At 40.9% G+C, this 16,476-nt stretch overlaps 1 protein-coding gene across 8 annotated transcripts in view; it reads left to right on the top strand.

Moving 5' to 3' along the window:
• LOC110066520 (putative serine protease K12H4.7) overlaps positions 1 to 16,476 on the top strand; it is a 149,629-nt gene that overhangs the window by 12,753 nt on the left and 120,400 nt on the right. For all 8 annotated transcript variants that reach the window (XM_089293418.1, XM_089293419.1, XM_089293417.1 and 5 more), the window contains exon 2: positions 8,193 to 8,377. In XM_089293418.1, the coding sequence (XP_089149544.1) occupies positions 8,193 to 8,377 (185 nt within the window). The remainder of the gene's footprint in view (positions 1 to 8,192; positions 8,378 to 16,476) is intronic.

Genomic DNA, 16,476 nt, shown 5'->3' with positions numbered 1-16,476 from the left:
CAAAGAAGTGAAAATTAACTCTGCAAAACCCACTTTGATCGAATGACCAAGGAAAACTTAAAGAAAGAGGGATATTTGCACATTTGATTATTTAATAAGAGTTAAAATAACCATGCAGGGTTTTCACATATAAACACCCTATGAAGTTTCCTCAGGGGGAGGGTTGTCTCAGGTACCCGAGACCATATAACTGGGGCCTTAAATTTCTGCACTGTTCCCTTGCAAAGCTCTCTTTGATATTTTCCAAGGAGAGCAAAGGACAAGTGAATGGTAAATTGTCTGAGCTGGCAATGTTGCTCATCAAGATGAACTGGCTGAGACTTTCCCTTTCAGGTGAATGATGTGAGACCATATTTGAAGCCAATGTACTGGTGTGGTCAATTGATAAAAATAATTCGCATGTGTTTAGCTGCCTGTCATTCAGCAAGTCCGTTTGGTTGACTAGTGTGAGCTCAAAGTTTACATTGTATGAAACACAATGCTGACTGTCTTAATGATCCAAGAAAATCCATTGGTATTCTTGGTTTCCATGTGACTTAGTCATTCCAAAATTAAAAATTACCTTTCCTTCTGAGGTTTTAGTTTCATCGGATAAAAGACCCTATAAGAACTTGACATTTTACAATGTTTAAGCTTGACAGGGTTCTTCGTATTGTAATAGAGCTTGTTTGAATTTCCAACTTTTACTTTGTGTGACTTTAAAATGGCTACCAAGTAGGCTGTCGCACAGGTCAAAAGAGGAGTCATTGCTGAAGGTTTTGCTAACTGAACAGTTCTTGCACTAGAAGAAGTATATATTTCAATGTATCAGAACTCTAGAGTAATATGTTTTTGTTTCAATAGCAAAACACAAAAACTGATGTTTCTGTTACTTTACGGCTGCCATGTTTGTGCTCCTCCGAGGGACACCAACATGGCATCTCCATACAAAGCTCTATAAATCTTAGTGAAACACTTCTCCAAATAACATGCAAATGAAAATCAGCAGTGAACTAATTCTTGGCAAGGTTGTTTATTTATCAGTCACCTATCATATTCCAGACTCTTGACTTTATTTACTGAATGGTTACAATTCTTAGTTTTGATCACATGACTGGTAAAAAGCGAGAACAAGGTATGCTTTCTGGGGGGCTCATACCCTGAATGAGGTGTGCATGACTGTGACGTAGATTGGGGCCCTCTGACTGTATTGCTAACCAGGCAGGACAGCTGGTGAACAGGAGCTGCACATTGCCGTCCAAGACATCTTGGACATCTTGGACAGATGACATTCTTACCACCGATTCCTTGGAATGCATGATGAAGGAGCCTACCTGGCAGGCCTCGTCCTCACAGGAAGGGGGATTGCGGGTAGCAAAGTCTGATGAGAGTATTGCAGAATCTGAGACATGCCTGATAGATGCTTGCTATCGGCTGACAACAGACAGGAAAGTTGACACACAGGGACTCATGGAGAACTCACCATGGTATAACTTCTCATATGCCTGAACACATGGTTTATTGTCAGACTGGAAAATATAAGGGCTGAAGTGTTTAATCGCAGTGGTGATAGAGAGGGCCTCCACTTCACAAGGTAGCCATGCCATCTGTGACCCCCACAGCTTTGTACTGAAGAAGCCAGCTAAGTGTAAGCCACCATTGTGTGTCACTTACAAGTTGGCACCTATGCCAGGTTCTCAGAGTGCACCATTAGTCATGATCCATAATTGGTCTTCAGGTCTGGGTAGGGTGATTGTGTGAGACGAGGAGAGAGTATGCTGTGCCTTGTTAAATGAGCTCCATAGCTCATCAGTCCAAGAGATGGCTTCTTGTGACTGACGACCAGCTGTTGCATTGTCAAAGGGGGCAAGGTAAGCAGAGCATCATAGAAATAGACGTGAGAGAACCTTGTATGCCCAAATAAAGGATCGCATACGGCCAACTGTGTCTGGATTGGGGCAGGAAGACAGGGTGTTGACACGGTGTGGACTGGCTGAAGGGTGCCCATGCTCCAAATCCAGCCAAGTATGTGGTTGGCTTGGGATTGATACAGTTGAACCTTGATTATCCGGACTCGTTGGGACTAGATGAAATAGTCCGAACAATCGAGGGTCCAGATAATCTAAAATATGAATAGTTATGCAAAACAAAACTGTTTAAATAAAGCAGCATTTAACCGTGGAACAACACTTTTACAAATCGTTTGGAAAACAATATGGTCTACTGTACATCTTGAACCACTCAACTCTGAGCCAATCAGAAATCATCTGAGTGTTCTTCATTAGTTACTATGCATGCGAGCACTGCTTTTGCTCTTCAAAAGCAAAACAAACTCGCTTTTGACTGCACTTTTCAATGCTATAGTTTTAAAAGGAATATTGCTACGGATCTTGATCATGACTAATAAATATTCATGACAAAATTGGGACTAGAGAAAAAGTCCAGATAATCGAGGTAACACTACAATACTTCATTGATTCATGGGCTAGGGGTATTTGATAGAAAGTACTAGTCAGGTCTGTTACTATGATGTGTTTCCACTTTGCAATGTGTTGCAGTGCCTTGTTAAATGAGGGTAGCCATGCCGTCTGTGACCCTGCAAGTGCCTGGGAAATTTCCGCTTGATTGATGCAAGTGTCCAAGATCTCAGCTCTGTTCCATATCTCTACTTGACTAGTCTGGTAGTAGAGAAGGTTGGGGCTTGCCATATCAACCAACATCAGCGAAGGCCGTGACAAGATGGGAACCGCCATTGGGCTTCTTGACTAGTAAGAGGTACTCGACTGAGATGCCAATATGGTCAAGATGCTTGAATACACCAAGCTCCTCCAGCTGGTCAAACTTCTCTTGGAGCTGAACGAGTTTTCCTTGGGCGTACTGGGGAAGGTGACCCTTCTGCTGTGGGGGCTCAACTGGACACAGGTTTACCTTGGCAATAAAAGGTCCTGCTGCACCATTGTAGCCTGTAATGGTAGGGTCAAAGACGGAATCGTACTCTGTGAGCAGTGACTGAAAACAGACTCTTATCTCCAGTGGGAGGAGGTTGTCAGGGTTGATCAGCATAGAGGAAGAATGATGGGACTTGTTAGTACAAGGTGTTGGTAGACTGGGTGGCAGACATGCAGTACTGTTGTCTTGGGTTTGAAGACAAGGTTCACCTGACAGAAGTGCTTGTCGCGTTTGAATGTGCGCAGCTTGCTTGACAGATTGGGGATACATATTTTCCCTGCTAAGGTCGAGACAATGTTTGGTTGATGCCACATCTGGGATGGCTTGAGTTGTTGTATGCTCGGTGCATCTGTGCGTGGCTCAATGGTGTACTCAGCATGATGGCGCACATTGTCTGATAGCTGGTCAGCAGGCCAGATGGTTGTCGAGGGAGTAGGAGCATGGAGTACAAATGCTAGGTGGGCAGCTGTGTTGTGCTCTGGAGGGGCAGAAGATCCATAGGTTTACATTGTGCCATCACTGACAATCACTTTGCACTTGGCAGAACAAATGGTGACATCGTTTGCTTCCATGAAGGGAGTGCCAGGGACTACATCAACGTGGAGATTTCTAGCAGCCAGGCCCTCAAACTGCAACTCTCCACCATTCCAGGTGAAGGAGATCCAAGTTTCCCCCAGTACCTTAAGTGGTGAAGAGCCATTGGCCTGGTGGACAGACCGTGCACTGGGTATGACTTCAGATCTAAGACGTTTTATGGTAGAGTAACGAATCATATTACCAGTTACGCCACTGCCAATAATAATATGGATGACCTGGTGACCATGGAAGACATCATATTCAGAGATTGTTGGGTCTGGATGCTGTAGGCTACTGTGCCGGAGCTAGGTTCTTCGTTGTTGGGGTCGCAAAGGCGCGTGCTGGTGACTACGTCATCATCAGTATCTGATTCATTATTGAGGATGTCAACAATTTGCCTTGCTTTGACAATATATCGCCTGTCATTATCTGGCAGGAAACTGCAATCGCTGAGGAGGTGTAGCATCTCTGAGCGGCCTGCCTGTTTGCACAGTGGGTAAATCCTGTCATGATGATGTTTTCTGGAGGTGTTTGTATATGGGCCTTTATTACCCTGAGCAGGCCGGTGGGATTCAGAAGAGACGACTGTATGGAGGATCTTTACATCATCAGAAGGACAGATTTCATCCAGGAGGGAGCTAAGAGCCTGGGAAATTTCCGGTTTGATTGACACAAGTGTCCAAGATTTCAGCTCTGTTCTGTGTCTCTGCTTGACTAGTTTTGGCAAGCTGGGATGAATTAGCCTTAGCCATGTTAGAATGACCATGTTTTCCAGGGTTGGTGTTAGCTCCTCGTCCTCTGTCACCATGATGGCTTAGGCCATTGGAGCGCAGTAAGAAGTCCTCCATGAACACAATTAGTCTTTAGTATAAGTCATAGGGACACTCATCAGCCTCAAGATGTATGTCTGAGAAGTCAATGAAATGAACACCTGCGACTTGAAAACCGAAGTGTTCCCTGATAGTCTGCCAGATAAACTCAAGAGAGGTTGAATTTTTTACTAAGGTGATTCTCGAAATAATGGGACAGTAGCTGGCAATCTGTCCTAACATCAGCTCAAGGAAATTGACTTTCTGGTGCACAGTGCAGTGTCTACGATTGGGACGCCTTCGCCATTGTGTTTGAGTTCTGGTCTTCATTTGCCATGTGACTCCTTTGGCTAGAAACTGGACAAAGTTACTGTCCAAGGATAAAGTGTATAGCTGGTTTTGTTTCCACTGCTTGAAGCTGTTGATATTTTCAACCTTTGAGAAGTACCACTGCTTCAGTGCCCTGTGGGTAGATGCCATTTGAAGTAGAGATGGAAACAAGATGTGCTGTCACAGCGAAATTTTACTGCTTTGGCTCTATCAATAGAGGCTTACAAGCGGCTTTCAGCGGGAAAAATGGCTTGGGTTGGACCGTCGGCTGCCACCATGCCAGTTGAGGTGATAAATGAAGAGCCAAGGCACAGTCCATGAGGGTAAATAGCTTTATTGCCACAGAACAACAATGAAACTGTGATACACAATGATCAAGTAAAACAACAAGATGCGGACAAACTGAGACACATGAGTGTCAAAGTGACATGCACAATCTTGCACCGCTGAGCAGTGCTGGCACTGAGACTTTGGAGAATTTTCCTAGCAAAACAGCTTCATTGATACATATTTCTCCTTTGATGTTTTCAGGAATAATGTGTCATATGTGTCTTATATGATTTATGTATGTACATGTATGTACAGTGCAGCTCAGATAAAAGTGAATTATGTATATGCAGTTTATATGCACATATTTAGTGTATGCACATGAGCTTGCGAGCTGGACATGGGAATGAAGCTTCATCAAGCTTCAACATGAAATTTGCATATTGTGAAGTGGTTTAATCCATGCTGTTCACATGTATTTTCTTGTATTTGTCAATTTTCCAGCCTATATTATTGTTCTGATATTTATTTAAATCCCTGTCAACAAGTTTCATTCTTTTGACTAAATCTTTACACTACAACTTCTTGAAATACATGACGTGCAGAACATGTTGCTCCCAAAGGAAATTACCCCCTGAAAGTCATAAAAGGTCATTGCAATGATGTCATAGCTTAATATTCTTGAATGCTCTTACTGGTTATAGTTGATTGCGATCACGACTTCTAGACAGAAATGTTAGGGTCAGTACTGGAAATTCACAGATAGTAAATAGCATACCCTAAACAATTTTTGAGTTTTTTTTTTTTTTGTAAAAAATACCTCTTAGTTGGCTCGTTGGGTATGTTATGGATGGGTCAATGGATAAGTGAGTGAGAGATGAAGGTATGTCACACCAATCAGATTGGATCTACTATAAACAGCAATCAAATTTCTTGTTGTAAAGGTAAATTGTTTGTGGGAAGATTTGATCCCGATAGAGTTCAGAATGGCCAGATTTATTCTTCTATAAAAGAGGAGGAAGTATTCATATATTGGGTTTACTTCGGCATTTTCTCTGGGTTAGGCTGAGGATTTTAATTATGAATGAGATGAGCCTTGAGGTTTGAAACAGTTTGTGCGTTAGTAGTATGCAAATGGCATGAGATATTTTCTTTTTAGTTACAAAGGTAACTTGATACTTTTGTTTTTCACAAGGAATAAATTCAATTAGAGGTCATGAATTGTCGCTTCTAGTTCTTAGGACATGTTTTAGAGGAGACGTGACTATTTAGATTTGAAAAAGTTCCAATGTTTACAATAGTAAGTGCAGGTAACAATTGTTTTGTTCCCGTTTCATGCAAATATAACGAGATATTTTTATTTTTTAGTTACAAAGTGTAATTTGACACTCTTGTTTTTCAGAAGAGAGTAAATTCAATTAGAGCTGACGAATCGTCACCACTCTTTCCCACAAGATGTTTGCTATCTTTAGTTACAAATGGTAACTTACCACTTTTGTTTTTTATATGGGAGTAAATTCAATTAGAGCTGACAAGTTATCGGCTATTGTTTCCAGGATATTAAACAAAAAAGGAGCTTTCGTTTCTGGACAGTTTTTACATCTCTGCAGTAGCAGTTTAATAGTTTTATTTGATGTCATTCATTTCAGTCCAATATTTTTAAAGGTAAAAAGTATGAAAACTGCTCAAATGTTCTTTGAAGACTGCGTGGCGCCAAGTTAAAGTGCAATTTAATTAAATCAGACTTTCAACGTTTCAGAGAGGTTTTTTTCTCTTTTTTTCTATTTTCGGTGAAGTAGTGTTGTGTTGTGTTGTGCAAAAAGGGTACACTTATGACTCGTATAAAATGCGAAAAGGTCTCTTATTTAACTTGAGTATTTTTGAGCAAAAATTCCTCTTGGGGGTTGGAAGGGCTATGTGATCAGTGAGTGAGGGAGTTATGCATGTGCGCATGTCACACCAATCACAGTGTGGGTTTTATCAAAGAATGAATCAAATTGCCTGTTAGAAAATAATATGGTATCTACATTAATCTGGAGACGTGTCAGATTACTGTAGTTTGTTCAGTCAAACATTTTATGGCTTGCTATTTAGCTATCTTACCATGACCGATGTAACATCACATGTACATCATTAATTCCCAGTTTCTTTCTTGCTGTACATTGCAAACAAAAAAACTTGTCAAATTAACCAAATCATTACTGTAAACAGCTCCATGAATGTTTCTATCTCCGACACTTCACGACAACAACAAAAAAATAACTCTTGCACGCCTAGCGTGCCTATGTTTGTAATGGTAGCACTACAATATTATATAGGACTTGTTTGTGTGGGCAATTATAATTTTGGTTTCCAAATGTTCAGCCACATATTGGTTCCATTTCAGGGGTTGTGTCAAAAACTCAAATGCTTGAAAACGCAGACCCTAAAACCTGAGACCCTCTCACTCTGGGTGTCCGAAAAGCTCAGACCCTAAAAGTTACAACCCTTAGTATGTCTCAAAAATGCAGGCTGTCTTATTTACTGTTCATCAACATGATTCCATAGCCAGAATCTGCAGAGGAAAAAATCAGCTCTTGGTGATATATACCTTCACTGATACTCAACATTCATTCGTTTGTTCATTCGTCCATCTGTCGGTCCGTTCGTCCATCCGTCTGTCCGTCCGTCCCTCCGTTCATTCATTCATTCATTCAGTTTTGTAATGTGATGCTACTTGTACATTTTTTTTGTGAAACCATCACTCATGCACTAGACTGAAAAAAAGAGAAACTGGATTTATATTTATCAAGCATCCAAGAATCAATATGAATGTTGAGCATTATTTTAATTTGTAATCTGTACAGGTGTTAACCATCCTGGGTTTTTTCCTGCAAATTCTTGCTTGTATCACAGAAAAGTTTAATAAACCCTGAGCAGTAAATAAGATGGCTTGCTGCAATCCACAGCAAACATGCAGTGTAAAGTTGTTTTATTTTTAGAGTCTGTGCCGAAGGGTCTGAATTTTAGGGTTTGAGTTTCACTGCAATCATGCAGTGTAAAGTTGTTTTACTTTTAGGGTCTTTGTCCCGAAGGGTCTGAATTTTTAGGGTCTGAGTTCTCAAGATACCCAGAGGGTCTGTTTTAGTGACACCTGGAGGGACTGTGTTTTTCAGGTCTGAGGATCCAAGTTTTTTAGACACCTTTTCCTCAGGTGCTGACTCTGTTTTCTACTATGGTGCTGTGCTATTTGTTTTTGCTTTGTATAGAGTAATGTGCTTACAATAATGTTGTTTCTTTCAGTGATATGAGTGATTCAAGCCTGAAATATCTGAACAGTGAGCAAGCCCTTGCTGACCTGGCAGCATTCAGTCAGTCTATGGCCAGGGAGTTTAACTTGACAAACAGTAAATGGATTTCATTTGGTGGCTCTTACCCTGGATCTTTATCTGCTTGGTTTAGACTCAAATATCCTCACCTGGTGCATGGTGGGTGTCTAGCAATTCGTAGAAATTAATGATTATTTTCAGGAAAAAAATTCACTCCCAAATGTGAAATTTCCAAGTTTTGGAATGATCACAAGTATGTTTGGTATGCTTACAGTCTATCTGTTTCGAGTTTAAGCCACTAATTAATTTGTCAGAGCGGCTTCGTTACAATTCCTTATCAGTCTAAGGTACTCCTTGTCAGCTCAGGAATTTCCAAAAGGTTTGTTATACCACCTATGGGCCCTTGTTAAAGAATCTCTCCTAGTTACAAGACCACCTTAAACACCTGGGTTCTTCCAAGAAGGTGAAATATACTCTTTCAAACAGTGGCAACAGATCCAGTACCTGGCAGACATAATCATTCTGGAAAGGTGGATCAAGGAATCCCATCTCTTAAAGCAAGGCAGAAAATAATGGAATCAACCCCAGAGGAATTTTGTCACTGGCGACATCGTCTTAGTAGCTGATGCTACCCGTGTGCAAACCTGCTGGCCACTTCCCATATTGTGGATGTCAATGAAATGATAAAAATGGCTTTGCTTGAAGAGTAACAGTGAAAACCAAGACATCCACCCTACTACGACCCATCAAAAAAATTTTATTACTTGAATCTGTTTTCTAGCTACAGCCTGTGGTTGATGGACATTTGACGAACAATCGTGATCAAGCATTCGTTTATGGAACTCAGAAGGGACTTCCCCTTATCTGAACACTACAAGACTGGACAAAGCTTTTAACAAACAAATGTTCAGTGCCCTTTATATAGCTTTGCTGCATCTTAATTAGATTAGTGTAGGCATGCTGCAAACAATTTAAGGGCTGTTGTGTAACATTCAGGCATTGTTTTCCATTGTTCCATGCATATACTTACACAAATTAAGAGCAAATATGCCCAAAAATCAAACATTTTCAAAATATGGTGGCAACAGCCAAAAAATAAATTCTGCTCACATTCTCAAGTTAGTTAGACCTTAGTGTCAAACAAATCATGACATACTTTGTTTGGCTGAATATCGTTTTATTTATGAGGAAATCGATAATAACCAAATTCCGTCAAAATGCCGCTTTTGGAGCTCAAAATTTAAGACGAATCTCAAAGCTTTGTGTCACAAAATCAAACAACCTAAACCAATAAAAACTATCAAATCTTTAAAACCAACATCAAAACATATGTTGACAGCAATTTGAGCAATTTGTGTCTATTTATGTGCAAAATCTAATCAAATTTATCCAACCTACTTTTAACTAGACTGAAAATAGGTCAAAAGAAACGTGTGATTTAACTATGTGCTACACGAAATAATTGACTGAAAATCTGGCTTTTGGAAGGCGATAAGTAGTTCTTTTCGATCTCCAAAGGATTTTTTGGGGAAATGATTCGGAGCGATTTAAGCAAATTTGAAAGTTGGATAAAATGCGCCGATTCGACGGTGACGTTAATTGGCCAGAAATGTACACATACACATGCAAACTCAATTGTTTCACATTTTAAGTCTGGTATATCCGTTATTTCAAGGACATCTCAGACATCTGTCCCTCGTTTGGTGGAATAATGCAAATTTTAAATTCAAAACGAGGTGAACTGAAATTGACAACTGTGGCAAAGTAACTTTGGAGGGGAGGTAGGGGGGTTGTGTTTGCATTTCAGGCACAGATTTTAACAAAATTCACATGCCACTTATACTTTTAGCTGCTTTTAGTCCATACTTTTTCATAAATTCACGAATCATGTACGTCTTTTAGTTGTTTTTCACCTGTCACACAAATTTTTGCCTTCATCACGTGTCACGCATAAACCCTTGGCCTGTGAACTAATCGGTCCATTACTGTGTCGAAACTGAGTTTCGTTCAAAAAAACATTCACTTTTGTTTCCATTATTGTGAGGCCGAGAGTTTTAGTAGTACCCACCCTAGCTCACAGATATTTATTTTTATATTACTTCTTCTCCAGAGGCTACACCCAACTCAGGAAGACCGCGGCCTAGGTAACACGTGGTCATATTCACATTTATCTTTCCCTATCAGTAGTCTAAAATGGTTTTCGGTAATAAAACCATTTCTTCGTATTACAAACTCAAGAAACCGCTAGAGTAATCATTGAATGATTGATTGACTTATGTTCCAGAATTTTTAGGAATGGTCCGTGTTCCTCATTTTATTGAAGCCCGTCAATTGCTAATTTATTTCAATTATAGAAATTCCCTTTTAACTGGCATTTTGGTAGTAAAAATCAGTAGGAATAACAACAGCATTGTAAATTCAGTAACTCAGTTTTCTGGTGTCAGGACAGTTTCCAAGAAAATTTCCGTACCATCTGTCCCCTTGCGAAAGTTTTTTTGTGTTTACCCTGGAGAAATTTTTGCCAAGCAAGCAGCAGCCCTCCGCCTCATTTAAACAAGGTGGCAGATAATGCGAGCTCCTACATTTGTTTCGAAACAGTCAAAACCAGACAACGCCCAGAGCAAACAATAGAATTGGCTTCAGTGACAGAGAAAGACAGTGATGAAGAAAACAGTGAAAAAAGAAGCAGGCTGTTTCATTTTCCAGAGGAAGAGTGTGTCAAGTCCTTCCAGCAATATTCGTTGTTTGACCTCGTTTGAAAAACAGCTAGCGGATTGTGACACACAAGTATGCCCTAGAGCAGGAAACACTGTACGACAAGGCGATGATAATGTACACCGCCATGCTGGAGAATGGTGCTGGTGTTGTTCCAAAGACTGTGGATGGAGATGTTATCTTATCCTTGGAGTATGAGGGTCCAGTACCACCGACGGGATAGGCTCTGAAGTCAGCAACAGTGACAAGAAAGAACCTCACAGCTACACAAGAAACCTATCTTACTGACGTGTTTCAAGACGAACACATCAGGCAAAAGGCTGATCCTGCTAACATTTCAAAGGCAATGCGAAGAGCCAAGCACAGCGATGGCTCCAGTATCTTTGAAAAGCATGACCTCCTCACACCTCTGCAAATAGCAGGATTTTTTATTGCTTGACAGCGAAAAAAACTTACAGCACTGGCATTGAAGATGTTCAAAGACATGAGGCAAGCACAGAGAAGGACATTCAAGACTTGACTGATGAAGCAATTAAGTGATGCAGACTTTTGCCCCTCAGCATCCAATGATGTTTGAAAAATATAACATCTGTGAAATCGTGTGCCAGTCGAAGCTGTCAAAGTTTTCCGTAGAGATGCAGCGAGAGATTTGTACTGCACCTGAGCTAGACGTATCTTCAATAACCAGCAAGCGCAAGCACTTGTATATGGATATTTTGCAAAGATTAGTTGACAAGTGTAGTTGTAAAACAATGAACTAAATGGCTTGAATTCCTGGCCTGTGAAACTGAAGATTTGCGTCCTGACAGCAAACTTTATGGATCACTGAAGTACCTTGGTCATCCGCTGCAGACGAACAAGAGAGTGTTTCTTTTTAAGCCATCGGTTAGCTCCTTGGGCAAGAGTCGTAAATAACTGATTAGTAGGGTTGATCCTTTCAAAATCCACTTTATTAAATATGCAACATCAGTTATTGGAAGTGTATCGCTATAAGAGATATGCACTTCACAACAGTGACACTGAAGCCGGTAAACGCTACGTCCTTGTGTCTGCTCTGCTGGCTAGTGCAATGATACCTCTAACGGTTTCTTCAGTTTGTGATACGAAGAAATGGTTTTATTACCGAAAACAATTTTAGACTACTGATAGGGAAAGATAAATGTAAATACTAGTATGATCATGTGCTACCTGGGCCGCGGTCTTCCTGAGTTGGTGTAGCCTCTGCCTGTAGACGTTGTTGGGGGAATTAGCTGACATGTAGACAAAATGTAGAAAGGCAACTTATATTCTGAATGATAATCAGGAAGTTCTGACAATACTCGATACTCGTGAAACACATGAAGAAGATCTCGGTACCTCTCGCTCGATCTCGACTTAGTTCCATGTGCTCTGTCATGTGACCTTGTTTGTGTCCCATGATTCGACTACGGTCCACCCCTTCTTAAAGGGAGTAAACTTACGACAAGAGCTTACATGATGAAAAATTGAAACAAAGCTAATAAGAAAATCTTATCATTCTAAAATTCTGAGTCCACTACAGTGCACCCCTTCTTAAAGGATTTTACTTTTCCAAAACTAAAGTTGCAAACATTTCTTTGTCAAGTTTTAACAGATAAGTCCCTCCATGTGAGCCTCCAGACATGGATAGATAAGGGCACTTTGAAAACAGTCCTTTTAGTTTTCCACAACATTTCAAAATTTCCTGGGCATCTGGAATCTGCTGGTACACTTCTTTGCAGGCTTCTGATGCATATGTCTTTGCACCTGGTAGAGTGTTCAGATATTCTCCAAACGCAAATGCTAATTTTGCCAAGTCGGAGTCAATCACTGTACTCTTTTGGGTGGATAATTCAGAAGTGGTAACAGTCTCTGTGTTAGAGGTTTGGTCTTCATAATTTCTGAGATCATAAGCTGCTACTTCCTTGTGTGAGGTGCAGTGGCCTCATGGTTAGTGCACTTGTCTCCGGATCGAGTGGTCCGGGTTCGAGTCCTGGCCAGGGACATTGTGTTGTGTTCTTGGGCAAGACACTTTACTCTCACAGAGCCTCTCTCCACCCAGGTGTATAAATGGGTACCGGCAAACTTAATGCTGGGGGTAACCCTGTGATGGACTAGCATCCCATCCAGGGGGGAGTAGAAATACTCCTAGTCGCTTCATGCTACAGAAACCAGGAGAAGCTCCAGCCTGGTGGGCCACTTAGGCTTGTATGCAGACTTTACCTTTTAAGCTGCTGCTTCCGAGAGATCATCTGGAACGACAATGATCTTCTCAATAATGTTTACTGTTTTAAGTTCATCCTGAGTGAATTTATGTTGAAGTCGTAAAAGATCTTGGCAACCATGGACATGTCTTATAACAGTGTAAGGACCATCAAATCGGCGGATGAACTGGGTGGCTGATCCTTTTGGTTGTGAACTTGGAGGTGGTCTTCTAACATAAACTTGCTTTCCTTCAGCTATGTTAAGTTCCCTGGATGATTTGTCATAATATTCTCTCTGAGTTCTTCATATCTGCTTTGATGCTGTTAAACTGTTTTTGTGCTTCACGCATACGAAACACAAGCTGCTCTGCATAGGTGCTTCTTGAGAGGCTTTCTACTGGTAAGTCAAGAGTAATGGCTTCAGGTGATGGTGCGTTGTGTCCAAATACCAAGAAGAATGGACTAATTTGACCTGTACCAGGAATTGGAGATACATTGTCAGCATACACAGCTGGCTGCAGGAATTCTTCCCAACGTTCCTGATATTTCTCATAATAAATTCCTATTACTGCATTCAACCATCTGTGAACACGTTCTGTACTTCCATTTAGGCGTGGATGGTAACTGGTTGTAACAATGTGTTCAATTCTGTGCTCAAACCCCTTAACAGCTCCGAGTGGACTCCCAGGGAGGAGAAATACAGTAGGATATTGACAGATAAGTTCCTTGAATCTCTTCATAATATCTACATCAACAGTGGAATACTCCAAGCTATCTAGATCCAAGGCATGAAATAAAGCATCAGTGTAGGCAGTTGAGTACGGGTCACAGGTCAGTTCTTCTGCTGGAGGAAACTCTGGACCTTGACAGTCAAATTCTGGTAATGCATCACAAAAGGGAGACAATATGGACGAGTTGAGACCAGAATCTTCCATTTCTTTTGTTTGAACTGAAAGTTGTCATTGCTTTGGAGCACAAGAGTCAAAGTCACAGTGCTTCTGCTTAGTGTTCCTTGGAGGTTGTGATGAAGAGGTTGGCTGCTGTGTATTTGCCCATGTAAGCCATCCATCTGCAAGTTGCTTGGCAGTAGTGTCTGCTGCTTCTTCAAGAATAGCATCGTCATCCTTTGACATGTCTCTAATATCACCAAGAATGACATTTTCGGGGATACTTGTCTTCTTTAACCTAGATTCCACTGCCAAGGTTGTACAATATGTGATGCGCATGTCAGGAACTTCTTTGGTGAGAACTGAATCTGATGTCTCAGGAAGGTCTACGAGGTGTTCATTGTAGTATGGTTCACTGTTAGGGCGTGTGGTGTCTGGTAGCACGTGATGTGAAATTTGGCTCAGATCAAAGGGGCCACTGAGAACTTTGACACCTGGTTGAGTGTCTTTGCCCTCAATCCACAGCGGTTGATGCACTGCTTGATATCCCATGAAAGCTGCAGAAAGGGTGATGCATACTGTAACAAAGTTAAGATCATGGTGAAGGGATTGTGAATGCTTGTGAACACCTGGTGGTGGTGCTCCGGTTAGAAGGCATGTAACACTGATGTGTGGCTTTGGCACTGATGCCTCACTTTCATGTGATGAAGACCCACTGGATGCTAAGACACTTGCAAAGCCTTCAAGTGGATTGTTGAGAGAGCACTGGACACGAAACTGGATGCCGAAAGGTGATGGATGGAACATAATGATCAACCTATGCTTGAGTTGCATGAAGGTGGTTCTTCCCAAAGAGCATTGGCCAGACAAGGCCTGGAACTACGAGCATGGTGAAGACAGTTTCCGTTTTTGTTTCCCACGTAATTGGGATTTCCCTGGTGGCAACTGCTTTAAGATTAGATTTTGGATCCACAGCTGTAACAGAAATGGGTTCCTCTAGGGCACAATACTTGAGATCAGACCGTTTGGAGGCTACGAAATCAGCATGTACTTTGCTCACAAGAGATACAGAGCAGCAGCTATCCAATGGTAAGGGCAGATGTTGACCTACAGATGTAATGGAGGTCAACAGAATGTTACGTTGATGTAACTGAGCTTCTGGCTTTGCTGAAGGTGCAGGGATGGTAACAGCAGGCAATAATAATAATAATAATAATAATAATAATAATAATAATAATGGCATTTCGGGCAGTATATCCACAGGGTGGCTCTTCGCCTACCTGATGCTAACTAAATTTACAATTGTAAAAAGGTTAAAAGATATCTAAAAAATTTATATCTATATGTAAACGAGATAAAATTGTGTTTTAAGATATGCTAAAATAAATAAATGAATAAATAGATAATTAAAATTATGCCAGATGTTCTAAAGCTCTCTTAAAAGTAATGTTTTTGGTGTCTTTACAATCCAAATAAAGGAGTAGATGTTGATGGCTGACCAGAACTAACTGGAGGAGGTGGTCATGAAGCTGAGGTTGCAGTTTGGTTTTCAGATCCCGCTGGAACAGAAGATGAAAAATTCTCCAGAGATTGGGCTTCAAATTTTTCTAGGCGAGTAGACAAGACTATGAGTTGCTGCCTGAGAGAATTTACCTCATCAGATGGAACAGTGCTGCGAGATGTGCTTGATGGGCGATTTTCAGAATGTCTGATAGCTCTATAACCCCATTTATTACAGCGTGGGCATTTGTGTTGTCGGCCATATGAGCATTTGTTGCCATCTTCCTCACAATTAGACTTCAGGAATGGATTGAAATTCTTGCAGACCTTGGGTTGTTTTGAAACTTCTTTGCGATTTTTGGGACAGTATCTTGACAGATGGGGGCTGAGATGTCCTTGAAATAGCGACATTTTTGCCCGCATCTGATTTGCTGTTCATTTCAAGAGTTATATTTGAACAAAGTTATCTTACATGGAGTGATTACAGCCTCATTTTCAATGAGATGGGAACAGAAACCTCGAATCAGAAAACCCGAAATACACTTTGTAAACAACTCAAGATCAGGAGGCAGCACAGCACTATTCTGCCAAGTTATATTGCTTTCATGTGAACGATGCAACAATTTCAGGACTCAGCAGGACTGCAGCCCTGTTTTTTGATACAGCGACATAAAGGTAAGAGGATGTTATGGTAATTGTATACCAGACTTCAAATGCGAAACGATTGAGTTTAAGTGTGTATGTGTACATTTCTGGCCAGTTAACGGCGCCGTAAAATCGGTGCATTTTATCCCAACTTTCAAATTTGTTTAAATCGCTCCGAATCATTTCCCCAAAAAATCCTTTGGAGATCGAAAAGAACTACCTATCGCCTTCCAAAAGCCAGATTTTATGTCAATTATTACGTGTAGCACATAGTTGAATAACATGTTTCTTTTGACCTATTTTCAGTCCA

This window comes from Orbicella faveolata, unplaced genomic scaffold, assembly GCF_042242905.1.
Source record: "Orbicella faveolata isolate gen_17 unplaced genomic scaffold, um_ofav_v1 contig_25, whole genome shotgun sequence".
NCBI lineage: Eukaryota > Metazoa > Cnidaria > Anthozoa > Scleractinia > Merulinidae > Orbicella > Orbicella faveolata.
Note: the sequence above shows the minus strand (reverse complement) of the source record. Positions and strands in the feature narration are given on the sequence as shown.